Source organism: Pagrus pagrus (assembly GCF_965226575.1).
Source record: "Pagrus pagrus genome assembly, chromosome: 17".
Lineage (NCBI taxonomy): Eukaryota > Metazoa > Chordata > Actinopteri > Spariformes > Sparidae > Pagrus > Pagrus pagrus.
The window spans coordinates 25,202,770-25,227,911 of record NC_140201.1 but is presented as its reverse complement, the minus strand read 5'-3'; the positions used below and the strand labels follow the sequence as shown (position 1 = coordinate 25,227,911).

General features: G+C 38.7%; 1 protein-coding gene across 3 annotated transcripts in view; it reads right to left on the bottom strand.

Annotated features, from left to right (window-relative positions):
- The window catches only part of LOC311273189 (retinoic acid receptor beta-like), a 229,179-nt gene that overhangs the window by 84,724 nt on the left and 119,313 nt on the right, over positions 1-25,142 (bottom strand). For 2 of the 3 annotated variants that reach the window (XM_084380120.1, XM_084380122.1), the window contains exon 1: positions 13,430-13,617. The exons of the other annotated variant lie outside the window; for it this stretch is intronic. In XM_084380120.1, coding sequence (XP_084236246.1) covers positions 13,430-13,586 — 157 coding nt within the window. In that variant the 5' untranslated portion in view covers positions 13,587-13,617. Of the gene's footprint in view, positions 1-13,429; positions 13,618-25,142 lie in introns of those variants that run through there. 3 annotated transcript variants of the gene reach the window in all.

Sequence of the window (25,142 nt, the reverse complement as noted above, 5' to 3'; positions counted from 1 at the left end):
ATGTTATTTCTCCTTTCTTTATACAACTGCAGTGCGACCTGGTTTCATTGATGAGGACAGACAGACATTTGTTTTCATTGGAGTCAGGTCATGTCATTGCTCCAAATGCTCCGAATGGTTTCCCTCTGTTGCTGGCAGAGAGCAGTCAGAAGCAGCTTGCACATGAAGCAGATGTATGGTGAGACACCATATTGGAGGAGAGCCAGTGGTCTGATACACAGAGCCATCTGATAGGGGAGACAGGGGGAACATAGATGCCAGTTTGTGCATCTATGCTAGGGTTGGGTATCGTTCACATTTGAACCAATACCGGTTCTGATACCGGTACCTGGGATTTGATACTGGTACCCAACGGTACCTTTTTTTGGCACCTTACTTTCTCTTTATAAGAAGAAACAAGAAATTAAATTTAAGTTCTCACCAGTTAAATCATTCACTGTTAGAGACAATTTATCATTATTCATATTTCCAGAAACAGAGCACATCATGACCCAACCCAAGAACTAAAAAGAGAGTGCAGAATTGCTAAACGCGCACTAACTAGTAATCCATCATAACATACTGAAAAACTTAAAAATTACAACAAGGTATTTGAAAATCACGTCAAGCGTAATTGTTAAACATGACAAACACCAACATTCACAATCCTAAACAATAGATTGTCTTTAACCCCCCACCTTACTGCAATATTGAACTTCTAGGATCCAAATGTGAAGAATTTGCTGGTTACTTCAGGGAGAAGCTAATCAACATTAGATCTGGTATTTGCCAGCAAAACATGCACACTGCCCTTCTGCCTATATTCCGTGTACAATGTGATGTAAAGTTGAAACGCTTTGACCTGGTTGATGCTGAAACACTAAGGAAAATAATAGCAGGACAGAAGCCCTCCAAATGTTGATCCACTTCCAATCTCCCTTTTTGAAACTATTTTTTATTCTTTATCTGAAAACATACTTACCATAGTAAATCACTCCCTACAGCTTGGTGTTTTCCCCACTGATTTTAAAACTGCTCTAGTAAAACCCCTTCTAAATAAAAGGTAGCCTGGACATTTTAATGCTGAACAACTATAGACTAAATTTCAAGTCTCCCATTTTAAGCTAAATTTTAGAGAAACTAATTTTGAAACAGTTAAGTATCTTTTTAAACTCAAACACTAAATTAAAAATGTTACCTTTTAGAACACATCACAGCACAGAGACAGCCTTGCCTTAAAGGATAACTACCGTTTTTTACAACCTGAACCTTATTTTCAGCAAAATATATGGTCATTTACTCACCCAGATAACTTTGGTGTCATTTGAAGTCGTTCGGACGAAATTAGATCCAGCGTGAGTAAATGACCATATATTTTGCTAGAAATAAGGTCCAGGTTGTAAAAAACGGTAGTTATCCTTTAAGTAGTGAATGAGATCAGAAGGACCAGTTTTAGGAGAGTTACGTTTTAATTTGTACATGCTACCCCTGGGCAGTGTCAGCAAGAGGCATGGCATCTCTTTCCACAGCTATGCTGATGACACTCGGCTCTGTGTGGCCATGTCTACTAATGCCACTGGGCTGATTGGCTCACTTTTTTAACTGCATTTTAGATATTAAGGCCTGGATGTAACAAGACATTTTTAAAGCTCAGCTAGGACATAACAGAAGAAACAGAGAAACTGGCCTAACTTAATGCATTCAGACTCAACCCAGGCCAAGAAGCCAGAAATCTAGGAGTGATTTTCAACTCTGATTTTTAACTTGGGAAACCCAGAGCGTCATTATTCGACGAGTTAGGAAAGAGACTTCAATTTTTTTTACAAATAGCAACTTTAAGGCACATGTACACTGTGTAACATAAACAGCATTTTATTATTTAAAAATACATTTCCAAAGTTAGGCCATTTCTCTCTCTGAGTAACAAAAACAGACTAATGCACACTTGCTAGCAGGTTATACATCTGTAGTGCTCTCCTTTCTGGTCTACCAAAGAATACAATAAATCTCCTGCAATTTATTAACTGCTGCTGGTTCCCTTTTAGCTTTTGTATTGATTTTTAAGTCTTATAATTTTATGGTTTTAATATTTATACTTATTTTATTTATTTATTTATTTTTATTTATGTCAAAATTTTAATGTGAAGATGCAGATGATATTATCATCACTATCTTGTTAACTGTTTGCGTTTGCAATTTTTTTTATACATGATTATGTTTATATGTATATAAATAATTGTATATATGTTCTATACAAAAAGATGCATTTTCAACATTTCCAAGTGTGAAACAACTGTCCAATTTCTAATTTCCTCTCATGTTTGTAATGACAAACCAGGTTTTTAAGCCAAAACATTTTTCTTTTCCTGACACCAACCAAGTGTTTTTTGTGGTGTTGTTTTTTAAACCTAACCAGAGCATAAGCACAGTGTTGTCACAACATAAAACCTTCAACACATCTTTGGTTTGTAGAAATGTACACCCAAATCCCAAATCTCTGATCTCATACTTCACTGTGTGTTTGGTTGCTTAGATAACAGAAGTGGCTCGTCTTTTTCTCCCATCTCTAGAAAGCACACAGTCAAATCACACCTCCTCCTGTATCAAACATGTAATAAGTGAAACAAGGTGTTCAGCTGAGATGATGATGAGGATGTATGACTACTGGAGCACAAAAGCAATGTAGCCTATATTAGCCTTCCCCGGCTGGTGCGGCACACTTTAACATACATCTAGAGGAAAAATACTTTTGCTACTGATATGGCTTCGGAGCATTTGTGACGGCTGGGTAGTCCCACACTGAGGAGAGGCAGTGCCAACAATTCAGCCCTGCTGCCTATTTGAAACTCATGGCTGCGTCTGGAAGGCAGTGTGACCACCTGCAGACAGATGGGACGCATAAACGTAGATTCATTACACCCCTCAGACTGTGTGTGTGTGGGACAAGGCGGAAGGAGGGGGTGGTCAATGGGTACCTGTACTGTGGTGTATGTGGTGTGGCCCTATCAGGTGCAGGGAAGCCTTTTTCCATTTTCTGCGTGATTAAACTTTGAGTCGACTTCCCTGCATGTTAACATACACAAAAAGCTCCATTAGACGAATAAAGGCTGGTGACAGACAGGCGTGCACTGAGACGCTGGCTTAAGAACAGGCAGAGAAAAATCTGTGGCTGCTGCGGCTGCTGAACCCTTAGCCTCTGGCTGAACCTGCTGCTGGGGTCAAACAGGAAAGCACACACTCCCAGCTGTAGGCTGCAGCCAGAATGAGGGGAAAGACTAGAGAAAACAGCTTCTCTGACTGGACCGTCCACTGGGACTGAGCCATGTCGACAGCAGGAGCACACCGATATACAGGGCTGATACTGGCTTTTATTAAATATCTGCCTGTCAGTATGAGGGATCAGCTCCAAACTTACAGCTGATGAAACTAAAAGTAAACATTGCTCTGTTTTGACTGATAACATGAAGACATGATCTGATAATCCCATCATGTCTTGATTCGATAAAAGGCACTGGTGTGACTTCATCAGATCAAGTCAATTATGTGCCATTCTCCACAGTTTCAATATTCAATGAGTGAAACAATGTAACTTTGAATGAAGAAATAACAGTGGTCCTCTTACAAATGGCAAGTCGAATTCAGAAGCAGTAGAAATTCCTAAATTATAATAACTCTACAGGGGTGTGTGCTGCTAAAGTCGTATTTAGTCTGATACAGTATGACCCATGGCTTTGTGACTAATGTTAGCTAACATTGGTAAACTTAAATGCACAATATATCATTTCTGGGGAGGGCCAGGCAGAGTGGTGGTCAGAGCCAGCGCTCAGCTGTTCAGAGCCAGGAAGCTCTGGAGGAGAGACTTCAGTGTAGAGCCAGACTCTCTGGAGGAATAAGCTCCCACAGTTACATTCTGCTCTGAACAGAAGGAGATTATTTTTTTAGTTTTTGGGATTAAAAGGTGGGTTTATCTTCACTCCCGTTAATAAACCTGATGGCAGCAGCGATCTATGTAGGTGGCCGCCAATGTCAAGTGTTTAAAAAGTAATAATGTTGACTGCTGACAGAAGCTGGAGAGGAAATGTACTATACCTTATGAACAAAATTTTACTGAGAGGTGAGGGGCGAAGTGAGAGAACCGGAGTCTATGGTGAATACTGAGTTGAGTGAGAGGTTGACCTAAATTGAAAAAAAATGTAATGTTTTAGTTAAATTCACGTAACGTTAAGTCTCCTCCCCTCCTTACTCTCTGACTCTCTCGAAGTTATAGCAACAGGTGACCAAACATAATTGGAAACGTTGGGGATCGTGTCAGTACACAACTCAACAAAATATATAACAAAGTTCTAGTCGGTTTTAGACATTTTGATTCAGAAATCTTACATACTATATCCTTAGTCAAGAAATTGTTGTGTAATTGACATTATTTTGTCAGTTAGTTCATGCACATGTTTTCTCCACTTGAGCTACTATTAGGCTATATTTAGCATTAGCATTATCCTGTAATTATAACTGGACTTTGGTTTACACAATTTGGGTCTTCCTTGGTTTTGACCATCATTAAACTCTGTAACTGAGACTGCTTGAGTCTTTTACCAGCTCTATTTTTCACAGAAGGGGGACTCCACTCTTACAGCGTAGTCACCATGTGAAGGGATCACTTCATGGCCAGGATTAAAGCAACCAATTGCTCCCACTGTACATTTGGCACGTCAGTATTGTATTAAGATTACAGTGTACTAGAAATGTCATAATAATCCCTCATTGCACAGGAAATGTGTGTACACTGTGGTACAGTACAAGGATACAGTAACATGGAGGTTTCTTCTTTTTAGCAATATCAAAATGGGTAACACTTTATATTTAGGTCCTTGTAATAAGCATTAGTTGGCAGGTTATAAGGCTCTTGTAAGTCCTTATAATATGCTAATTACATTACTATTACTATATTAACTGCTAATAATAAAGTTTATGTAAATTGTAATAAAGCAACAGTAAAACAGTAGGTAATAAAGACTAAACAGTGAGAAAACGGTGAAGTTGTTTGAACTCTATAAATATGTTTGTAATGCTAACAACAATTATAAGAAACTCATAAGTCAAACCCAATAATGATGTATTATTAACACGTATGAAGTCTTACTGATGTAAATAAGCTTCTTTTAAAGACGTATTAAAGGGACTTATTACCTTTTAATTATCATTACAAGGACCTTAATATACAGGGTTATAGACATGGGACTAACAAAAAAACACAGCGGGAAGTTATAATTGTACACCTCTGTACTGTAGTCTGTAGTGTATTTGCTGTAGTAAATATGATTAAAATATACAGAGAGTGGATTTTTGTTTGCTCAAATTAAATAATTCTTGATGTGATAATAATTTCTCTACAAAATATAATTCATGTGTGCAAACAATCTGTGTGTAAAATGTGTAATTGCAGTTGCTCTGAATTGAGACACAAATCTAATGCCATAGGAAATGGTCATTACCACTTAATTGTCTATAGGCTGTTAAATACACAGTAGGTGCCTCAGTCACCTTGAAAAACCTGAACGCTGACACGGGTTCTGTCCAAACTGAGCAGTGTGAGGCAGGATGTAAGGTAACTTGTAAAGATAATGTGATGTAAAGATAATCTGCAGACCTGCAGCATCATCTATTTGTTTTGTTCCCCATGTCCTTCTATCCAGGTCCTCCAGTCTGAAAACCAGTGACATGTAAAACTCTCCCTACATGGTCCACATGACCAACAGATGGCAAAGAACCTGAAGCAAAATCTGTCGCTGCACACAGGCAATTACACACAATGATGCCACTTTGGATATCAGGACAAAACTGGTTTCTGCTGCAGATAACGTAAAGAAAAAAAAATCTAACACTTCATTTTCATTTAAAAAAAAAAAAAGTAATTGAAAGCGACAGGCATTTCCTGCAGATCCTCTGGGTATTTGTGTGTTTGGTTTGTGTTAAGGAGAAAGCTGTGGTGATTTGGGTGTGGAACGGTGGGCATAGCCTGGGAGGATTAGAGGAATATTACTCCCAGTCGGTGGATCCAGCCCCTTCCTCCTCCTCCTCCTCTTCTTCCTCCTCCACTCAACTGACGCTCGAACAAGTCTGGAAGTGTTTTTCCACCAGGTTTTCTCTGCAGGAGCGCAGAGCGCATAGCTCACATACAGCAGGCTCAGTCAGAGGAAATGGTCAAAGTTCACCCAAAGTACACCAAATTAGAAGCAGCATTGTGCTGCTCTCCAATGCGTTTTAGGGAGAGGAATATTTAGAAGAGCTTTCAAGACTCAAGGAAAGGAAAATAACAATGAGGAGCACTCATTTGACTTCATGTCGGGTGGGGAAATGGAAGAGGGGGGTGTTGGGGAAAGGTGAGGACCTGCTTTACATCAGAGCTTAGAAATCTTTTTTTTGACAGAAAAAAACTCCTGACTCTGACTTTATTTCTGACTGTGTGTACTATTATTAGGTAACTAGTGTTTGGGTTTAGGGATTCCCACGCAGTCATGTGATTAAAAACCCTCCCCCAACCTCTCCTTTTGACCCCCGTCTGTGACCTCACCGCGACCCCCAGGTGACAGCGGCGCCGAGGTCAGACTACACATTGACGGGAAGCAGCCACGGCAGCAGCGCCGAGCATGACAAGTGCAGGCCACTTCAAAGCTTTCATCAAAAGTGACCGGAGAAACTGAAAAAAAGCAGAGGGAGAAAGCTCAGGGAAGGGCAGAGGGTAAAGAAATAAGGTGGCTGAAATGCGAGAGGTTTCTTTTCAATCCGCAGGAATTTGTGGCCTTAGAAGCACAGCGGCGGTATGATTTTATTCTGCCGCAGCACTTGTGGATGTAACTGGATTCTGGTGTCGGCTCTGTTAGAGAACGACCAAAAGGACTGAAGCTGGGAGCTCTACGATGGGTGTGGCAAAAAATTCAATTCAACAAAGGAAATATTTCAGCTGAGGGACACACACACACACACACACACACACACACATATATATATATATATATACACACATATATATAAATACCCAGACACTGTGAGTTATTTTCAGGTAAGGGATTTGTAGAGAACTATTTTGTGTAGAAGCTGATTACATTTTGTAAATAATTATTTGAATTTGAGGGCAAAAATCTATCTAATATAGTTTTATTCATGCTTTTCTGGGCTGATATTTTTAAGACTGAAATGATTAATTTTGAAAATATTCCTGCTAATATTCACAATTTTAAAACTCTTCTTAAAACTTTCCCCAAAAATTAAGCATTTAGGTTTAATTCTTATGATTGTGGAAATAGCAATTAGATAAAAAAATACAGTTAAAACACGGGAACCCACTGCAAATAAGGCTGTTACGTCGGAGGTCAGTTTTACAATTTTGCCTCACATTTACTAGGGAGCAAAGGCCTTTAATTTAACACCTGAAAAGAAATGTTTAACATTCTTCAAGTTAATGTGCAATTTTCTCCAGAGCAAAAATGTTTTCAGTATTCTGTGTGACTGTCTTACATTCATGATCTTTTATATTTTATATTATTATATATTTTATGCAGATGTTTTACGGCAGTTTTGTTTTGTTTTGCCACTATGCTACTTGGTGTAAAGACTTTAAAAAGGGTTTGGGTTGTTATTAGCAACAATCATTAAATGACAGGATGAACTCTGGAAAAGAGGAAAAGAGGTTTTTCTGCATCCACCATATCAGGCACCTCACTGACTTGGTATTTGATCATTTCATTCAGAAATGTCAAAACTTCAAATAATTTTATGGTTCCAAAGAAGAATGTAAGAAAGCCAGTGTTTATCTGGAATTCCTTAAGGAGCTAAAGTGCAAAACTCAGGTCAGAAATATAAGTTGTTCTGGACTAAATTTCAATCAATCAAAATCAGTCTACTGTGACCCAAAATAGCGTGAGCGTTCAAGGACATGTGTCAGCATGACTCAGTAAAACCTGTTCTTGCTTTCATCTTTAGTCAGTCTGTTTACTGTAAGCTTGTCGTTACAAGTTTCTCAGACTGCTGCAGCTTTTCCACCAAGCTGTCCACACTGAGACCAGGACAGTGAACGTGTCAGTCCAGCTCTCAAATCTTGTGAACTGCTACGTTCTTACTCATCCGACCTCTCAGTTGGTGTGGGTCATATCTGCTCAGTGTCTCCAGCATGCAGTTTCTACACACCACATATCTAAAACAAACTCCGGGAAAACTGGATATCTGCTCTTTCATTTTCCAAAGGTTTCCGATTTCCCTGCCTTAATTAGATGACAAGACTTAACTATAACCCTCCTGTTTACCATCTATAAGCAGTATATACAATAATGTTGTATAATAATGCAGTTGTAAGCAGAAATGAAAGCAATTATAAGTGTTCATGATGATTTTGTTAACAACTCCACCTGTCGACACCCATAAGTGGAGGCTCCTGTATAAACAGATAATGAATGACAATATAAGAAAGTAAAGACAGTTTGAATAATATTTTCTTCATTGAAGAAATTATATTCGTTGACAAAAACTATTTATTAATAAACACTTAAAATGTCTTTCTATCTACTTACAAGACATCATAACTTAACTTGAGCTTTACTTCAGACATGTAGGTCCATATCCTCATAAAATAATAAATACCATACAGAGACAACAACAAAGATTCTATAGTAAGTGATAAAGTATTGCGTATTAAATTCAGTGTAGTGCTATTTATTCATATCTTATGTTTAGACGTCTTTCTGTCTCTTCAGTTTTATTACATTGCAATTTTATTGAGTTATTTCAAACCATAATTATCTTTTTATATTTCCCTTTTTTCTTTGATATCCCTGATGCCTCTTTTGTCTTATGTAAAGCACTTTGAATTGCCATGTAGTATTACGCTGCTGTATAAATGAACTCGCCTTGCAGTCATGTCAAAAATTGAAGTGTTTTCTTTTCATGTCTCTGAAACAGCAATTAAACCATCATGAGAAAATCAGGTTCTCTAAAGGAAGCACATTAAAATTATATTCTAGAGTTAAACAGTTTTTTATAGGCTAAAAGCTATGACTCTATGAAACATGTATCTTTAAGAAATAAAACATGACAAGTTGCTTTTCTCTCTAGCAACGGTCAGGCAGGAGTCTGTAGTAATCATAGTATTTGATATTTCTTAAAAGGCCAGTATGACAAGATGAGTGTAACCCTGGTGGGACCCTAACACTGTCCTAATCATGTCGATTAAACAAGCCTGGCATCAGTGGCTCTCCTTTCATTTCACTGTTGTACATCGCTTTTTATTCCCCCCCATCCGCCTTTCATTTCACACGCCCACTAAATTAGCTTGGTGTGCAAGCTGTGCTAATGGCCTTTCATGTCCATATCAGAGGCGCTTCAGCCTCCAAGACAAAAAGGCCCCAATTATCCCATAACACACATCAGCTGTACGACACATATCATGCTGGAACATCACACTCTGTCTTTTTAAGTCACAATAGCAGCGCTGTTTATAGACGCTCACATTTCTACTTATTTGTCTGATAGCTTTTGAATTTGTTTTGATGAGATGAAATGACTCCATGTGAAATTCATTTGTTTCTTTATATGGAGCTGGTCTCATGTGCAGCCGCAAAGCCCATTTTATCTGTAAAGACGGTCCTTGATCATTCTTAATTAACATCTAAACTGGAAGAGGAAGTGCATTAATGGTCGGCTCGTTGTCAATGCAGCTAATTAACACCCAGGAGGTTTCCATTATCCTGAACAAATAAATTAATAAACCAATATTTCAATGACCCAGTGAGAGGCTTTCTCAAATCAAAGTCTTATTTAAAGAGCCTCTTATTCAAACAGGGGAAGGCCAGGGGTGTCCTGTCCAACAGCACAAAAGACCAATGCAGCTTTGCAGACCAGGGACCATTTCATCGTGCGAATGCGTAAAAAAAAATCAACAGAATCTTCTTTTGTCCCTTTAAGCGCTTCATTAGTCCTGTCTGAAAAGGCCATCGTGAGAATTTGTGTTAAAGGCCACTGATTGTCTAATTACATCGGCAATCAAAGCACCTTAGTGTGCTGCTTCTAGTTACCAAAATGACTTTAAGTTGGTTAACCAGTGTACACCAAACATTATATTAAATTAAAGCCATTTTTTTTAAAAATTCTAGACAACTGAAATAAGCTAATTAATGAATCAATCCATTCAAACTGACCCCGCAGCTTATGTGGTATTAATGAAGATATTTTTTAAGGATTCGTATTTTAACAACCTAAGAGGAGTTGCTGCTAATCTCATTACATCCTAGAATTTAATATGTACTCATGGTGTTTATTTTATAGGCTGATTTCCGTGTTTTTAGAATCAATATGTTTCATTTTGTCTACATTTGGGCCAGTAAGTAAGTAAGTGCAACTCTGCCAGTGTTTTACTCCTGGCGGCGTGCAGTAGGCAGTGCATTGACCTTTATGTAAATACAAGAAAAAGAAGAAGAAAATACATTTTCTGAGGGGGCGAGGGACGCATGAAGGGATTTAGTCTTGACCTCAAATATTGTTAAAATCCTGGCCATGGTCCTTTTCAAGAGCAGCCCCAGCAGCAGCTTTTTAAACTCTGTCCACACCTTTAACAAACTACTCAACAACTGTTTACACCTGTGGAGTCGCATTTATGAAACTTTACCCATGAATGAGTCCATTGAAGGAGTAGAACCTACCACAATGAAGCCTAAATGTTACAGTGTCCTCCTCCATCTGCTAATACATTCCTTATGTTTTAAGATTTTAATTCAAACTTCATTTATGTGAACGGTTCCTTTTAAGGATTAAAAATAGATCAAGTGTTTAATGACATTTTTAAATGATTTTTTGCGACAAATGTCATAGCTTCTACTTGACCTTTAATTATGTTACAATGTTACAAACAATAAGCAATCCATAATAAACGTGAAAATGAGCAGATTTTGACAGAAGAGACTGTAAAACATTGTGAACTAACTAACATCAATTACATGACACCTGCAACTAGTGAGGAAAGGGCAGCGTTTAAGTTCATGAGGAATTTAAAATAACAGGTTCAACTAGTTTAACAGTTAATGGGATAACAGAAGAAAAAAAAAGATAATTTAAAAAATGCAAGATTTTGGGGGGATTTTGGTCAAACGTTTTCGAGGAGGTGGACAGGTGCGCTGGAGGACTCATGACCTCGGTCATGTCCACAGCCCTGTCAGAGAACTGTTCGTAACAGTGTCCGAGAAATTGATGGTAATATAAATTAAGGTAAGCATTTAATTTAGTTCAAAAATGACAAAAATATGTCACATTTTTCAAATACATTTCTATGTGCTACAAACATTTGCTTCTGTAAATACAAACGTTTAAATCAAAGAAATAACTTTGCCATCGCTTTGTATTATTTTTACTCACAAACATGTTAACATCAGGATTACCATAAAGTCAGGAATTACATGCATCCCACTGCTGTATTATTATCGTTCTGAAAGCTCAAATGATTAGATGATTGATAAGTTTCTGAGCAGCAGTTAACTAATTCATCGTTTTAATAATTTTTCAAACAAAAGTTCCATAAAATGGCCGGCTCCAGCCTCCTAACTGGTGATCATTTAACTTTCTTTGTCACATAAAAGTACATTGAATATTTTTGGGTTTTGATTGTTGCTCTGCAAAAGTAATTTATAGATGCTACCTTGCATTGATGAGCTTGTGATAGCGCTTTCTTTTTAGGGTTTTGGGATATTTTAAAGTCAGGAAAAACCTCTCACATTCACCAAACCCTGACCTGCAGCAGGGCGGAGTGAGAGGCAGCTCAGGTTAAAGGTGACAGCTGTCATTTTCTGCACTTTCCCTCCATTGATAAGAGCCTCTTTTGACTGAGTGCCCTTGAGCAAACACTTGCTGAAGAATGACAGCTGGAGGCTAGTCATTATCAGAGGAGGATAAATCACGGAGCAGCAGCAGCAGCAGGGTGACAGTGAAAAACAAACACTGACAAGTGCCTCATGAGCACACGGTCAGTGGGTGAAAGTGATCCAGATCCTCTGAGGCTGAGGAAACATGTTTTACAGTACGTCTTATTATAACTTTATCATATTGAGGGCATTTTTCTTTAAATTTCTTTCTTACACTTTATGATAAAAATCATTAATGAATGGTAAACATATGGTTAATTAAACTTTAGTTGATAGTCGTTTAATGTGAAGTTGCCACTGATGTTAATAATACTTTGGAACTGGTTCATAAATACTGTGTCGCTTATCTATAACAATATTTGTTTAGTTGCAGCTGATGTTTTTAAATCTTTATAACTTCTTAATACGTTTTATCAACAGTTAAATAACTATTAACCAATGTTTAATTAACTATAACTTTATCATTTGTTAATTAATCAATTCATTCATTCATATTTGGTTTATTTAGCTCATTTCACACTATATTCTTCTAAAAAAAAACCAATTGTACAAGACAGATAATACACTTTTACCCAAAATATAGGATTATTAAAAGAGTGTGCCCATTTTTCTGACCGGAATAATCTCAATAATCTAATTAACAACCATTTCACCACTCTGCCTTTAATTCGCTCTGAAATAATTACGATTGTATCCTTATATGAAGCCCTTCAATGCCTTGTGGTCTTATTTTTAGCGTGCTAAAGGAGGAATCACTTCTAATATGTATGACTGCAGCTGTCTTTAAAGCATCCACTCAGTATCCTCGACTAAAAAACTAGCAGCAGTCCATCTATCAGCCTGGGCCAATTCAAAACGCGAGAGGTTGACATGTTCCGATAGCAGCTCGCTAATCTTGTAGAAAAGTCCGCGGGGTCATTTATCTAAATCAGTGTCAAGGAGCGCAGGTCGCAGCTCGTCAGGCCGCCCCTCCTGTCATGTGCGGCCGGGGAGGAGGTGTGGAAACGCCGCCTGTGTTTACTCTCTGCATTCCTCCAGCCTGCTGCTCTCTGAACTGAACTGAACTGATCTGAGACAAGCCATACATCAGCAGGTCGCGGCTGCTTCCACTGCTGAGAATTTATTAGGGCGGACGGTAGGAGTGAAGTATGATGTTCGGCTGACGGCTCTGTGGAGTTTTCTGCAGAATCTGACATCAAAACTAACAGACAAGCAGCGGGAAATTGAATCATTTAATATGTCAGCCAAAATATATTCCACCTGAGTGTTATTTTAAAGAGCTGCTCCTCCTCAGATTCAGAGGAAGTGATGCTTTCATGCGCCCTGAGTTTTCCTTTAACTTTTAAAGGACTGTTCCCTAATTTGTCTGATTTGAAATGAGCAAAAGAGACTTTTGACTATCTGATCATAATTTCGAGGCCCTTTATGGCAACTTGTTGTGACGCGACCTGCACTGGCCCATCATCATGTCGAGCTCACCCTCACAGCTCGCAGTGAGGTAACAACCACAACAGCAGCAATAATAACAGATGATGAGAAGTTGGACCTACAGTGTGCGCTCCGGCGGTGCTGCCACTCTCTGTGCGCCAGTCCGCTGATGCAGGCTTTCAGAGCCTTCTCCTGCAGCATGCAGGAAGACGGGCTGGACGTGTAGAAATCCAGCATCTGCCCGGGACTCACAGCCAGCACGTCCATGCAGTCAAACATGATGACAGCGCGTCGTTCGACTAGTCTTGTGCGTTATGGATAAAAATCACCGGCATAAGCGCACACAACTCCATCAAACTCCTCTGTTTCCCCCTTCCTCCTCCTCCTCCTCCTCCCTCCTCCTCCTCCTCTTCTTTGCCCTCTTCTTCTTCTTGGCACGGCAGATTTCGCTCCTCTTCTTCTCCTTCGTCCCGCACCGGAATCATGAATTATTTCGGACCAAAATGCTCCACGGCGTCTTCTAAATGCTCATTTGCCATTTCCTCGCACCGTGTCCTATCAGCTCGCTGCTACGGACGTGTGAACGGGACTCCTCCATAACAATAATAATAATATCCCGACGTGTTTTCTCTGAGTCGCCCCGTCCCGGCTACCGACAGCAGGGAAAGCAGAGCCCGCCTGAACTGTCGGATCTTTCTTTTCTCTAATCAAAAATAACACGGACGGCGTTTAAAAGCACACGCTCTCCTCTCCGATGACGAATGGGTTATCCGTCCCCCGGTGCAGCTCATTTCCAACTAGTTTTGCCACAGAGAATGAAAGATTGAATTGCCTAATATATGCGAGTGAACTTTGTATGAACCCTTCCGAAGCTGCTGACCTTCAAATGACCCAGGCAGGCTGACATCACTGCAGCTCCGCAGCGCGGAACAAGGCGGAGAGAAGAAACGCAGGGGAAAAAATAATAAAGATCTTTTTTCTGTTTCTTGGAAAGAACAAAATACAGGACGGTCACCAAAATTTGAAACGAGTTTTTTTTTCTTTAAGCTGAAGAAGTATTTCTACAGCTCTAACTGTCCGCGCTCTGAGGGGTTTGCTTTTTACGCACAGTGACAGGAAAATGCCCCATTCCTGCAGAGATAAATGACCGTGTACAGCACCCATCCTACTGATTTATGCATTTATAACATAACAATAGCCTAATTTACTTTACAGTAAAGACAGAGAGAAAGAAAGAAAGAAAGAAAGAAAGAAAGAAAGAAAGAAAGAAAGCGTGTATATCTTGTCTCATTTGCTGCATTTCCTTTTATGCTTTATTTTGACATTCTTGCTTTTTTTTAGTAATCTATTACAATAAGTACAAAAATACAAGATCAGTTTTAGATCAGCATATCACACTTTACCAAACAACTTGTGTCTGGTACACGATCTAAAAGACATAAATAATAAATCTTTACTGCTTATATCCGTTTGTATTATTATATTTACAGTATTACTACATTAACGATACAAAACTAGGGATTCCTGTGTAAAATGTGAAAGACTGCTGTAAGCACTGACGCTAATTGTCATGGTTTCTGGATGACTTTACAAGGAAGGGGCTCTGAGTTCTGGGTGAGTAAAAAGGCAGATAAGAACACTAATAATAGAAATTATGCGCGGCAACATGAGATTGCTGCAATCGCACTTTTACTTCTACTACCAATTTGCATTTTTTAAATTCTTTTTTATCTTTTTTGAAACTTCATACTAAATAATGAACCGTTTTCATACTTGTACTAATTGAGTATATCCATCGTACTTCTACTCCGCGACATTTCAGAGGGAAGTCTTTGAGGTAAGCACTTCAGCTTCTCATGCTTTAAGTACATTTTGCATACTAAACTTTTGTACCTCTGATTAAGTTAAGGACTCTTAAATATGACGAAGTATGTAAGTATTTCCTCACTGAGGTGTTGCTCCCTCTGCTCTGGTCTGAATACACCCCTGTTCAAAACTAAGACATGAATATGAAATTATTTTTATTTTTGCTGTCTTTATACCGTAACGTCCAAAACTTAGCTGTCATCCATTCAGGCTTCACTGCTTACTACTGCTCCACACTGTCTAATCTCACATGAACTCTATTGTAATTGTTAACTTATTAATTGGTTTGTGATTTTTGACATGTCAAGTTAAACAGTGATGGAATAAAACTAAGTACATTTACTCAAGTGCTGTATTTAAGTACAATTTTGAGGTACTACAGTCCAGTATTTCCATTTTCTACTACTTTATACTTCCACTCCCCCACAGTTTGAGGGCAAATGTTACCTGATTACATTACTTGATAACTTTAGGTACTAGTTACTTTGCAGACTGCATGCTGTATCAGAGCCAAAGTAGCACATTTTAAAATGAATTTATTTTATCAGCAAGCTGATTAAAAGAACACTGATTCTGATAATCCGAAAAATGCAGAGTATGGATATCAATATCAATTGACAGGCTGATATTCAGTTGATCCATAGTATACAGTATAAACATACATACATGTAAAGATGTTTATTGTTTACTTTTACTTTTGTACTTAAGTCCATTTCTTGCCATAAAATTACTTTTGATACTTAATTCCATATCAGATTTTTACTGAATCACTATTTGTATGGGTGACTTTCACCTTACCTTATAGTCAGGAGTTCAGTCTTGTAACTTAACAATAAGTTGACAAACTAGCTAATTGGCATACTTAGTTACCTCATTAGAATACTTAATATTGGAGTTTACTTGGGTTATTATTATCCAGGGTTAGTGTCATTGTCCTATTTTACTTAAAGGTGTTAAAGAAGTTCATTTAACACTGAGTAAATAAAACCAAGTTACAGTTAAAGATCGTTAGCTTAAAATGTTTTTCAAGTTTTAAAATTTTTAAAGTGAAAGAAAAAATGGATACATTTCTGCTACCTTCAAAACATGTGCATTTATTTTCATCATTGAGAGTGCAGACACGGTTTTCAAATGAGAAGCCTGTTATGATGCAGTGATGCAGCTTCAATTTCAAGTAATTAATCACTTTAAACATATCTTATAAAACCATGTTGTGGCTACCATTGATTTTGTACTTAGGCTTAATACATGTTTACATGCAGCTGTAACATCACAAGTACAAAACCTACAAGCTCCAGTTACAGATGTTGCAAACAATGTTAATATTTTGGGGAACTTCCTGACTGAGAGTGTTGTCACTAGTGCACACACACTGATTTGCAACAACTTGAGTTGCTATGACTATTTCGGACTGTTCACTCCATAAACTGACAGTCAGCGGAATCACTTACACATAGTAGCTCTGCCATTTCACCATTTACTCTATAGCAAAGTGGCTGATTCAGTGACACATGACTCACACTGTGATGGATTACAGCCACATACATATGTCTTTTAGCTAATTTTCTTTGGATATAATGATCAGACATAATAACATAACATAATTATATCATATAATATCATTAACAATTTGGCTTCTCTATTGAACATTCAACCTCCTACACACTATGAACATGCTCATTATATCATGTGATCATCACCCTATTATACTAATTGCCACATTACACTCATAATGCATAATATTATATGTAATGCTATAAAGTGGTGTTATAAGGACCACTACAGGTGAAATGTCATAATTCTGTTTTTGTATATTGATTATATTGACTAATATTTGTAAATATAAAGATGCTTATGTTTTGCTGATGAAGTTCTCAGTCATCCAGGTCATGGTAATTCCAAGTGCTGTATTGTCAGCAACTTGACTTGTTTCAGTTTCTTGAAGATGTTTCACCTCTCATCCAAGAGGCTTCTTCAGTTCTAACTAACTGGAGGGGAGTTGCAGGCTTTTAAACTCTGTGTGGGAGTGTCCTTACAGAGGTGTTAAGGACACGTGTGAGCTCTGAGTTTCAGAGTCGTTGTCTGGGGAGAGAACTCAATACTGCATTGTAGGTGGGTGATAAGTAATGTCGTAGGCCACCTCCTCTGTTAAAAGACGGTCGTTCCAGTTTGACATATATGGGTTCTTTTACTCCTCTTTCAAACCATCTGTCTTCTCTGGCCAAGATGTTTACATTGTAGACCTCAAAAGAATGATTTTTCTCCTTCTTTTGCAGATTATTTCTCATCTGTCACGTGCTCAGTGTGAACCTGCTCTCATCTGTGAAGAGAACGGCGCGCAAATGGCAGACCTGCCAATTTTGGTGTTCTCTCGTGAATGCCGATCGAGCTGCACGGTGCTGGGCTGTGAGCACAGGTCCCACTAGAGGACGTCGGGCCCTCATGTCACCTTCATGGAGTCTGTTTCTGACAGTTTGGTCAGAAACATGCACACCAGTAGCCTGCTGGAGGTCATTTTGTGGGGTTCTGTCAGTGCTCCTCCTGATCCTCCTTGCACAAAGGAGCAGATATCAGTCCTACTGCTGGGTTGATGCCCTTCCATGGCCCACAGCCGGTCTCATGGTATCACCTCCATGCTCTTGGGACCGCACGTATGGATGTGCCATCCTGGAGAAGCTGGACTACCTGTGCAACCTGATTGGACTGCAGGTACCGACGTGTGTCGCCCACCACATGTGAAACCATTCCCTTTTCGGGAGTTGTCTTGCTTTTCCCTCTCCATTGCACCTGTTGTCACTTGCAGGTGAAACTGATTCACAGTCACTTGTGCTTCCTAATTGGACAGATTGATATCCCTGAAGTTTAACTGACATGGTGTTATACTGTGACCATTAAGTGTTCCCTTAATGCTTTTGAACAGTGTTTATTTAAAAACTGTTGTGTGGCCTGTCGCCAAGTACTTGCTCATAGGGGAAATGTTAGGTCTCTGCAAATTAATTAATTGAAGAGTATGGAGTATTGGAAAGTGTCATGAGATGACTTTTGTTTTGAATTAGTGTTATATATTGATTGATTGTTTGATTGATTGATTGATTGATTGATTGATTGATAGTATATTAGCTTAAAGAGCGTTTGGGATATCCTGAACATACAAGTTTTACTTAAAGAAGAGAAAACCTTACATCAGTGACTGTTCTTTGATGAAAGATTTTTGTGATGATTTTGTGTGTTTTTTTTGCAGGATTTTTCCCTGTGCATGGCACTTAAATTACAGACATAATGTACATAAGTTCGTAACTTATGTACTATTTTAATTTTTAATTTTCTTAAACCTAACCAAGTAGTTTTAGAACGAAGGTCCAGTACACCTGTCGCTGGTACACCACAACTGTCATGTTGTTTTGGGAACAGTTATATATACAGTTTTGGGAGTCACTGACATTCAGCCTATTCAGTTGTTTAAATATGAGGTTGAGGTAACCATACTGACATTTAGTAGGTACCATGTTCACCATCTCAGTATAATTACAGCACTAAACGCAAACTAGGCTAAAGCATTGTCTTTCAATGCTCCCTGAGATATTTCAGTCTAAGCAAAAGTGGTGGACTGCATAACTGACTGACTGATTAACTGACCAAATGTACGAATATGTTGGCTAATGACAAAAGTTTGATGTCTTTTTTTAATGCTTTCAAATAGGTCTGTGAAATTGTTTTATGTTGTATGTAAGATTTGACTACATACAGCCACCAGCTTTTGTGCTTTTACACCAGTCCAGCGATATCTAAAGCTAAACCAGTGTAACAGCCAAGTGTAAAACTGAACACACAACTGATCAGCCCTGCTAGTAAGCTACTGTAAAAGACAACCTAGATCCACAACTTTGGTTGTCAGTGTTTAGTGTCCTTTATTGGTGAAACATTCTCTTTGTGCTTGTAGTTCTTTTAGATTTACACATAGAATCAAACTTGGCATTTTGTTGTTCAATTGATATATTTTTAACAAAAAGTAAGAAATACATGGATTCCTGGTTAGCTGAGTTGCTTGGGGATTATTTTCTCAAGATAGCTGCACTAACTGAAACATGCATTTAGTAATTCTTCATTACTTATTCAATGAATGTTCTCCTTTCATTTGTGTAGCGCATGCAGCTAGATTTATATATATATATAATATGTTGAACACTAGTTAATAATGCTAAATAAGATATCTTATTAGAGCTTCCTTTCTTGTATGTAGGGCTTACACATGATGGCCATCAGGGACCTTAGCACTTCATTCATATTCTTAGTTCAATGCAGAGAAGGGATTTCCTTTCATGTTTACAGATTATCAGTTGGAAGAAACACGAGGCCGACATTGACCTTATTTAAAATCTGAATTTTATTTTCTCAGAAAAACCCTTTAACTGCCTGCACAACCATATGGTATAGGACATTTTGAGTCAGTATATCTTATAGACAGGACTCTTGAACTTAACTCAACCTGATTGAGCCATCTCTTCCAGTATGTTATGCAAAAAAAATATCCACTAGATTTCACTGTGTCTTTAAATGGTACACCGTGTTAGTCCCTCTCCAACTGAGAAGTCAGAAACAAGAAAATCACTCCAGACCTGTGGATTGTTTGGTGAAATCCTACAGTCAGAGGCCTTACTTAACAGAAATATGTAATTTGATACCACAAAAAAAGTCTTATAAATGTGAAATCATTTTTTTTTTTAAACGTGAGCTACCAAACAGTTGATTTGTCTCTTTATGGTAAAGGTTCACATCATTCAATGATGTCAATATGATACATTTAATGTTATTCCATCACAAATATACTGTAATAACATGATAAGTATGATTTTTGTACATTTCTGAGATGTTTTCAAAGTAAATATAGTAGAAATCTAGCAAAAAATATGTGGAAATAATACTAGTACTGGTAATACAACTAATTCCATTGTAACAAATTGACATATGCTGGTATGCTAACAATACTACCATTGTAAGAGTATATGGTTTGTAATTTTAATTTTTTTCTCTTTCTGTCTTACAAATAATAGAACGCTAAATCATTTTATGGGGCAAGGCCAGGCCCTTGTACCAGAAGATCCTCAAGACTCTGATGCTGATCTGAAAGATGATGATGACAAAATAACTGATCCTGATTATCACCCCACACAAGCAGAAGTGACTGGGGACAGTTCTTTTGAATCCCTGGATGATGAAAAGGTTGCCTCAACAAGATCTACAAAGCCACCTCGTAAGAAGAGCAGAAAAGGGAAAAATACCCTAAAAACAGTTTCCTTGGAGGACCAAGATGACACCCCTGACCCAAGTTCCCCCCCAGGCCCAAACAAAGAGAATCTGGAAGCATGAAGACATTGAAGAATTCCAGGTTCCTGATTCAAGATTTGAACCCCCTGAGGTTGTGCAGACACCCTTCCAGTACTTCAAAATGCTTTTCACTGATAAGATAATTAAACACATTGCTCATCATACCAATCTGTACTCTGCCCAGGAGTTGGGGGATCCAATCAAGACTAGCCCTGAAGAGATTTAAGTTTTCCTGGCAATCCTACTCGTTATGGGTATTTTTAACTTCCCATCCCTGGAGGACTACTTGGAACCATGAGACACATTTTAACATCATAGCTGATATCATGCCAAGGAACAGATTTCAGCTGTTACGTGGGTTCATTCATTTAAATGATAATCAGCAGTGCAATGAGAGTCCAGACCGATTTTACAAAATCCGCCCCTTCTTTGAGATGCTTCATGAGCAATGTCTGATGATACCATCCACTTACAAGCACAGTTTGGATGAGGTCATGGTAGCAATTAAAAGCACAAGAGCTGGCATTCTCTGCCAATATATTGCCAACAAGCCAGACAAGTGGGGCTTTAAATTGTTCGCCAGTGCATCTGGCATCATCCATGACCTACTGCTCTATCAAGGGGTATCAACATCCTCAATGTTGCCCGAAGGGAGAAGGAGCAGACGCTACTACTCAGGGCTAAAGTGGCAACTACTTCACAAGTTTCAACTTGGTCCAGAACCTGCACGCGTCCCTGGGTGTCAAGTGCATCGACACTGTCCGACCAAACTGCATCGGTGGAGCTCCCTTGATGACAAAGAGCCAATGAAGAAAGGGCGTGGAACTTGTGATTACAGGTCTGCTGAAGGGGTGATCGCAGTGACAACAAACGTGTCAACCTTCTGAGCAGTGCCTGTGGGATCATGTCTCTATCAACTGTCAAATGGTGGAGCCAAGAGGCCATCACAAAGATTGCCATCCTGTGCCCATCACTCATTGCTGCCTATAATGAGCATATGGGAGGGATCGATCTCTCTGACATGCTGGTACACCTGTACAAGCCCGCAGCCAAGTCAAGGCGATGGTACATTCCCTTCTTCAGATACATCCTTGACCTGTGTATCGAAAATTCCTGGCTGGTTTACAAGAGGGACTGTGGCCTACTGAACCAGAAACCAATGTTTGAACCCACAGTTTGAATGAAGTCAACAAGCCAGCATCCAAAGTTGGCCGACCATCATCTTGCTCTCCACCACCTCAGAAGAAAGAAATGCAATATTCCCTAATGTTTTGCATTATTTTGCAGTTTTTGAATGCAAACAAGCAATGTTTTGTACTGTAGCATACAATCAGAATTGGATCTAATTTAAGTATTTGTGCTGTTGCACCTCCAAATACATGTGGTCAAGATGGAAAAGTTAGAAATGCAATGTTTTCTTGTTTTTTGCAATATTTTCCTTCGTTGAAACATTTTTAGCTGTTTATTTTTTTAAAAAGCTAGCATTATATTAGATTTTTCTATTGTTTTTGGTATTTGTATGTATTTCAGTACTTTTACGATGAAACAAAATCTCGACCCTTTGGTAGGGGCTTATATTTAAAAAAAACATTGGGTCTGTTTGAAAAAAAAAAATCATTGATTGTTGTTATTATTGCCCCAAGGAAAAAAGAAATGCAACAAAAAAATAAAATAAATACATAAATAAATAATTCCATTGCTTTTTTCTTGGTGGAGTTGTTAGCGTGGTTAAAAAACCAGAGCTCCCCCTGTCGCCTCGGGAGTTAGTGTTTAAAAGCTTCCACTAATAATGCCTTGTGTTGTCTTAAAGGAAAATTATTTTTTCCAGTTTAATCTGTGTCTAGTTTTTGTAATATTGACCATCATTGTATTTCCACACTTAATGGCTGAGATCTGGGTTGGCAGCAGTCCCCACTGCAGAGCAAGCAAGACACACAATTCATGTTGGATAAAAGGAATGAACCACGTGGTGTTGTATGTATGTATATTAGGCCTAAGACCTCTGTAGGGTTTGATTAAGTGAATATTTTTGGTAACAGTTTAGGCAGTAATAAAAGTTGTCAAAAAAATGAACAACATTTTGTGTAACATAAATGCTTTTCTCCCTTTTCCCTATCTTGTTAATGATCTTGTGACACCTCAGGTTCTCTTGTTATTCTTTGGGGGTTCCCCACCGCGAGGTTGGTTACCACTGGTTTGAATGGACTGGCTGAAGAAAACCTGTTTGACTCGTCATGTGTTTTTTATATATTCTCCACACTAACGCTGTGACAGCAATGACCAGAAAAATTAACCTAATTTTGCTCACAAAAATTATACAGTTTTGATATAGCTGAATTTAGGCCACCAACCTGAAGAAATAGACCTTTCTGGGTTGGCTGACCCAGGGATCTGCTAAAGCAGCAGACAGGTGCTGGGAAGCCATAAGGGCTGTGGCTTCCCAGTCCAAAAACTTGGATGTGGGTTTGGGGAGGCTATGGAGAGGGACTTTAATGCCTCATGAGAGTTTGACAAATGCTCCGATGACTGTGGAAGGGAAAGCATGGCTTGGCTCAGGCTGTGTTCAGCAGAGGAGAACTGCTGACCCAGGCTGAGGTACTCCTAAAACCCAACCAAAACATCCTCTATAGTGATGGCAGAGTTTGAAGATTCAGGGGAGTCAGGAAGTTAGGAAGATCTCAGCAACAAGGCACCAGGTGTTTATGAGATTAACCCTGAGATGCTGAAGGTCCTTTAATGTTGCATGAAGTTTGGGTACAGTGCCTGCAGAATGGCAGACTGAAGTGGTGGTATCCATTTTCAAGAAGGGGGACTGCGGGGTGTTGTTATTAATGTTATTAATTATTGGGGTATTATAGTGCTCAGCCTCCCTGTGTAAACTAGGACAGCAAGCTGGAAAGGACTCTCAGATGAATTGGCAAACCTCAGATCCAGGAGAAGCAATGTAGATTTCATCTTGGTCGTGGAACAGTGAACTGTTTCTTCACCCTTGCTGGGTTATAAGAGGGGTTATGGGAGTTTGCCCATCCAGTCTACAGGCATTTTGTGACTTTAAGACAGCTTGTACCTCAGATAGTCTTGTTGGAGCTATTGCGGAATAATTTGGTACAGGGACTGTTGCTACAAGCCAACCCCTTCACATAGCCGGAGTGAACACATTTTCAGTCAGTGTTGGTCTCCGCCAGGGTTGTCCCTTGCCATCAATTCTGTTTCTAACTTTAATGGATAGGATCTCAAGGTGAGGGGGAGGGAATGTGTCCAATTTGGGGACATAATTGCTTCTCTCCTATTAGCAGATGATATGGTTGAGCTGGCTAGACCATGTCCTTCAACACATACCGGGGAAGTTTGCAGTCAAATGTGATGCAGTTGGGATACGAGTCAGCACCTCCACGCCATGATTCTCTGCCAGAAAATAGTGTATTTCTTCCTCCAAGTGGGGAGTGAGTTGCTGCCCCAAGTGAATGAGCTCAAGCATCTTATCTCTTAAATGAATCATGAGATCAACAGGGAGATTGGTGTGTCTTCAGCAGTGATGCAGGAATTGTATCAACTGTTATGGTGTAGACAAACTGAACCAGAAGGCAATGCTTTTGATTTACATGTTTGTATCTAACCTCACCTTTTTTCATGAGCTTTGAGAAAGTGAAGGATTTCCTTTCAACTCCAGTTGACACAATGTGATTTTACTGATGATATATAGTAAGTTTCAGTTAATTGTTTAGTTTTCCAGTCCTCAACTTGGATTAACAGTTATATTTTACTCTCACTGCTCTCACTGCATCTTTTTCAGCTACTGTCGGCGATAAGTTCTAAAAGCCCACTGTGCACTACCTGCCCAGCACCAAACAGCAACTAGCTGGTGAACATGGTGGAGCATTTAGAAGCTAAAGAACCAAACATTTCTCATAGGAGTTGGTAGAGACCAGCAGACCTAAAGAGAGTAAATGTTAACCTTAACATCTATCAGGTGGCTAGACACAGCACTCCAAATGAATGATAATGTTGCTGTGTAACTGCTCTATGTGTAAATAAGCAATTGTTTGCCCCAACTTCAGCATATTTGCTTGAATGTTAATGATATGTTAATATAGTTTTCACAACTAGTTTTCAATTTTATATTTAAGTCCTACCATAAGGTGACCAGATTTCTGAAATAAAAAACGGGGACATTTCCAGTTTGGCGGTCAGTATATCATTACAATATTTATGTTATTATCTATGAAATTAAAAACAGGGACAATTCTGGTTTCACATGTTAACTGCTGTAATAAGACTGTACTGAGGTTGCATTAAAATGTTCCCTGTCAATGTTTTACTATTATATCTGATGTTTTTGGATTAATATTACTGCTAATTCGTGTCTATGTGTCATTTTACTACTGAAGATGTTTAAGGTTGAGCTCTTTTCAACTACTGTATATACTGTTGGTTTCATCTACAGCAATGCATCATATTGTATAAGATTATCACACTGTATGTTTGTAGTGTGGCTGTTCTGTTAGAACCACATATCACTATAAAGTCAGAAAAACAGCCCGTTTTCAGCTTTGTTACGATGCTTTTTCCAGCTAATCCAAAAGGGTTTTTAAAGGGTTTATTTAGCTTCAGAAGCAGGAGAATTTTCTCAACAGAAAAAGGAAC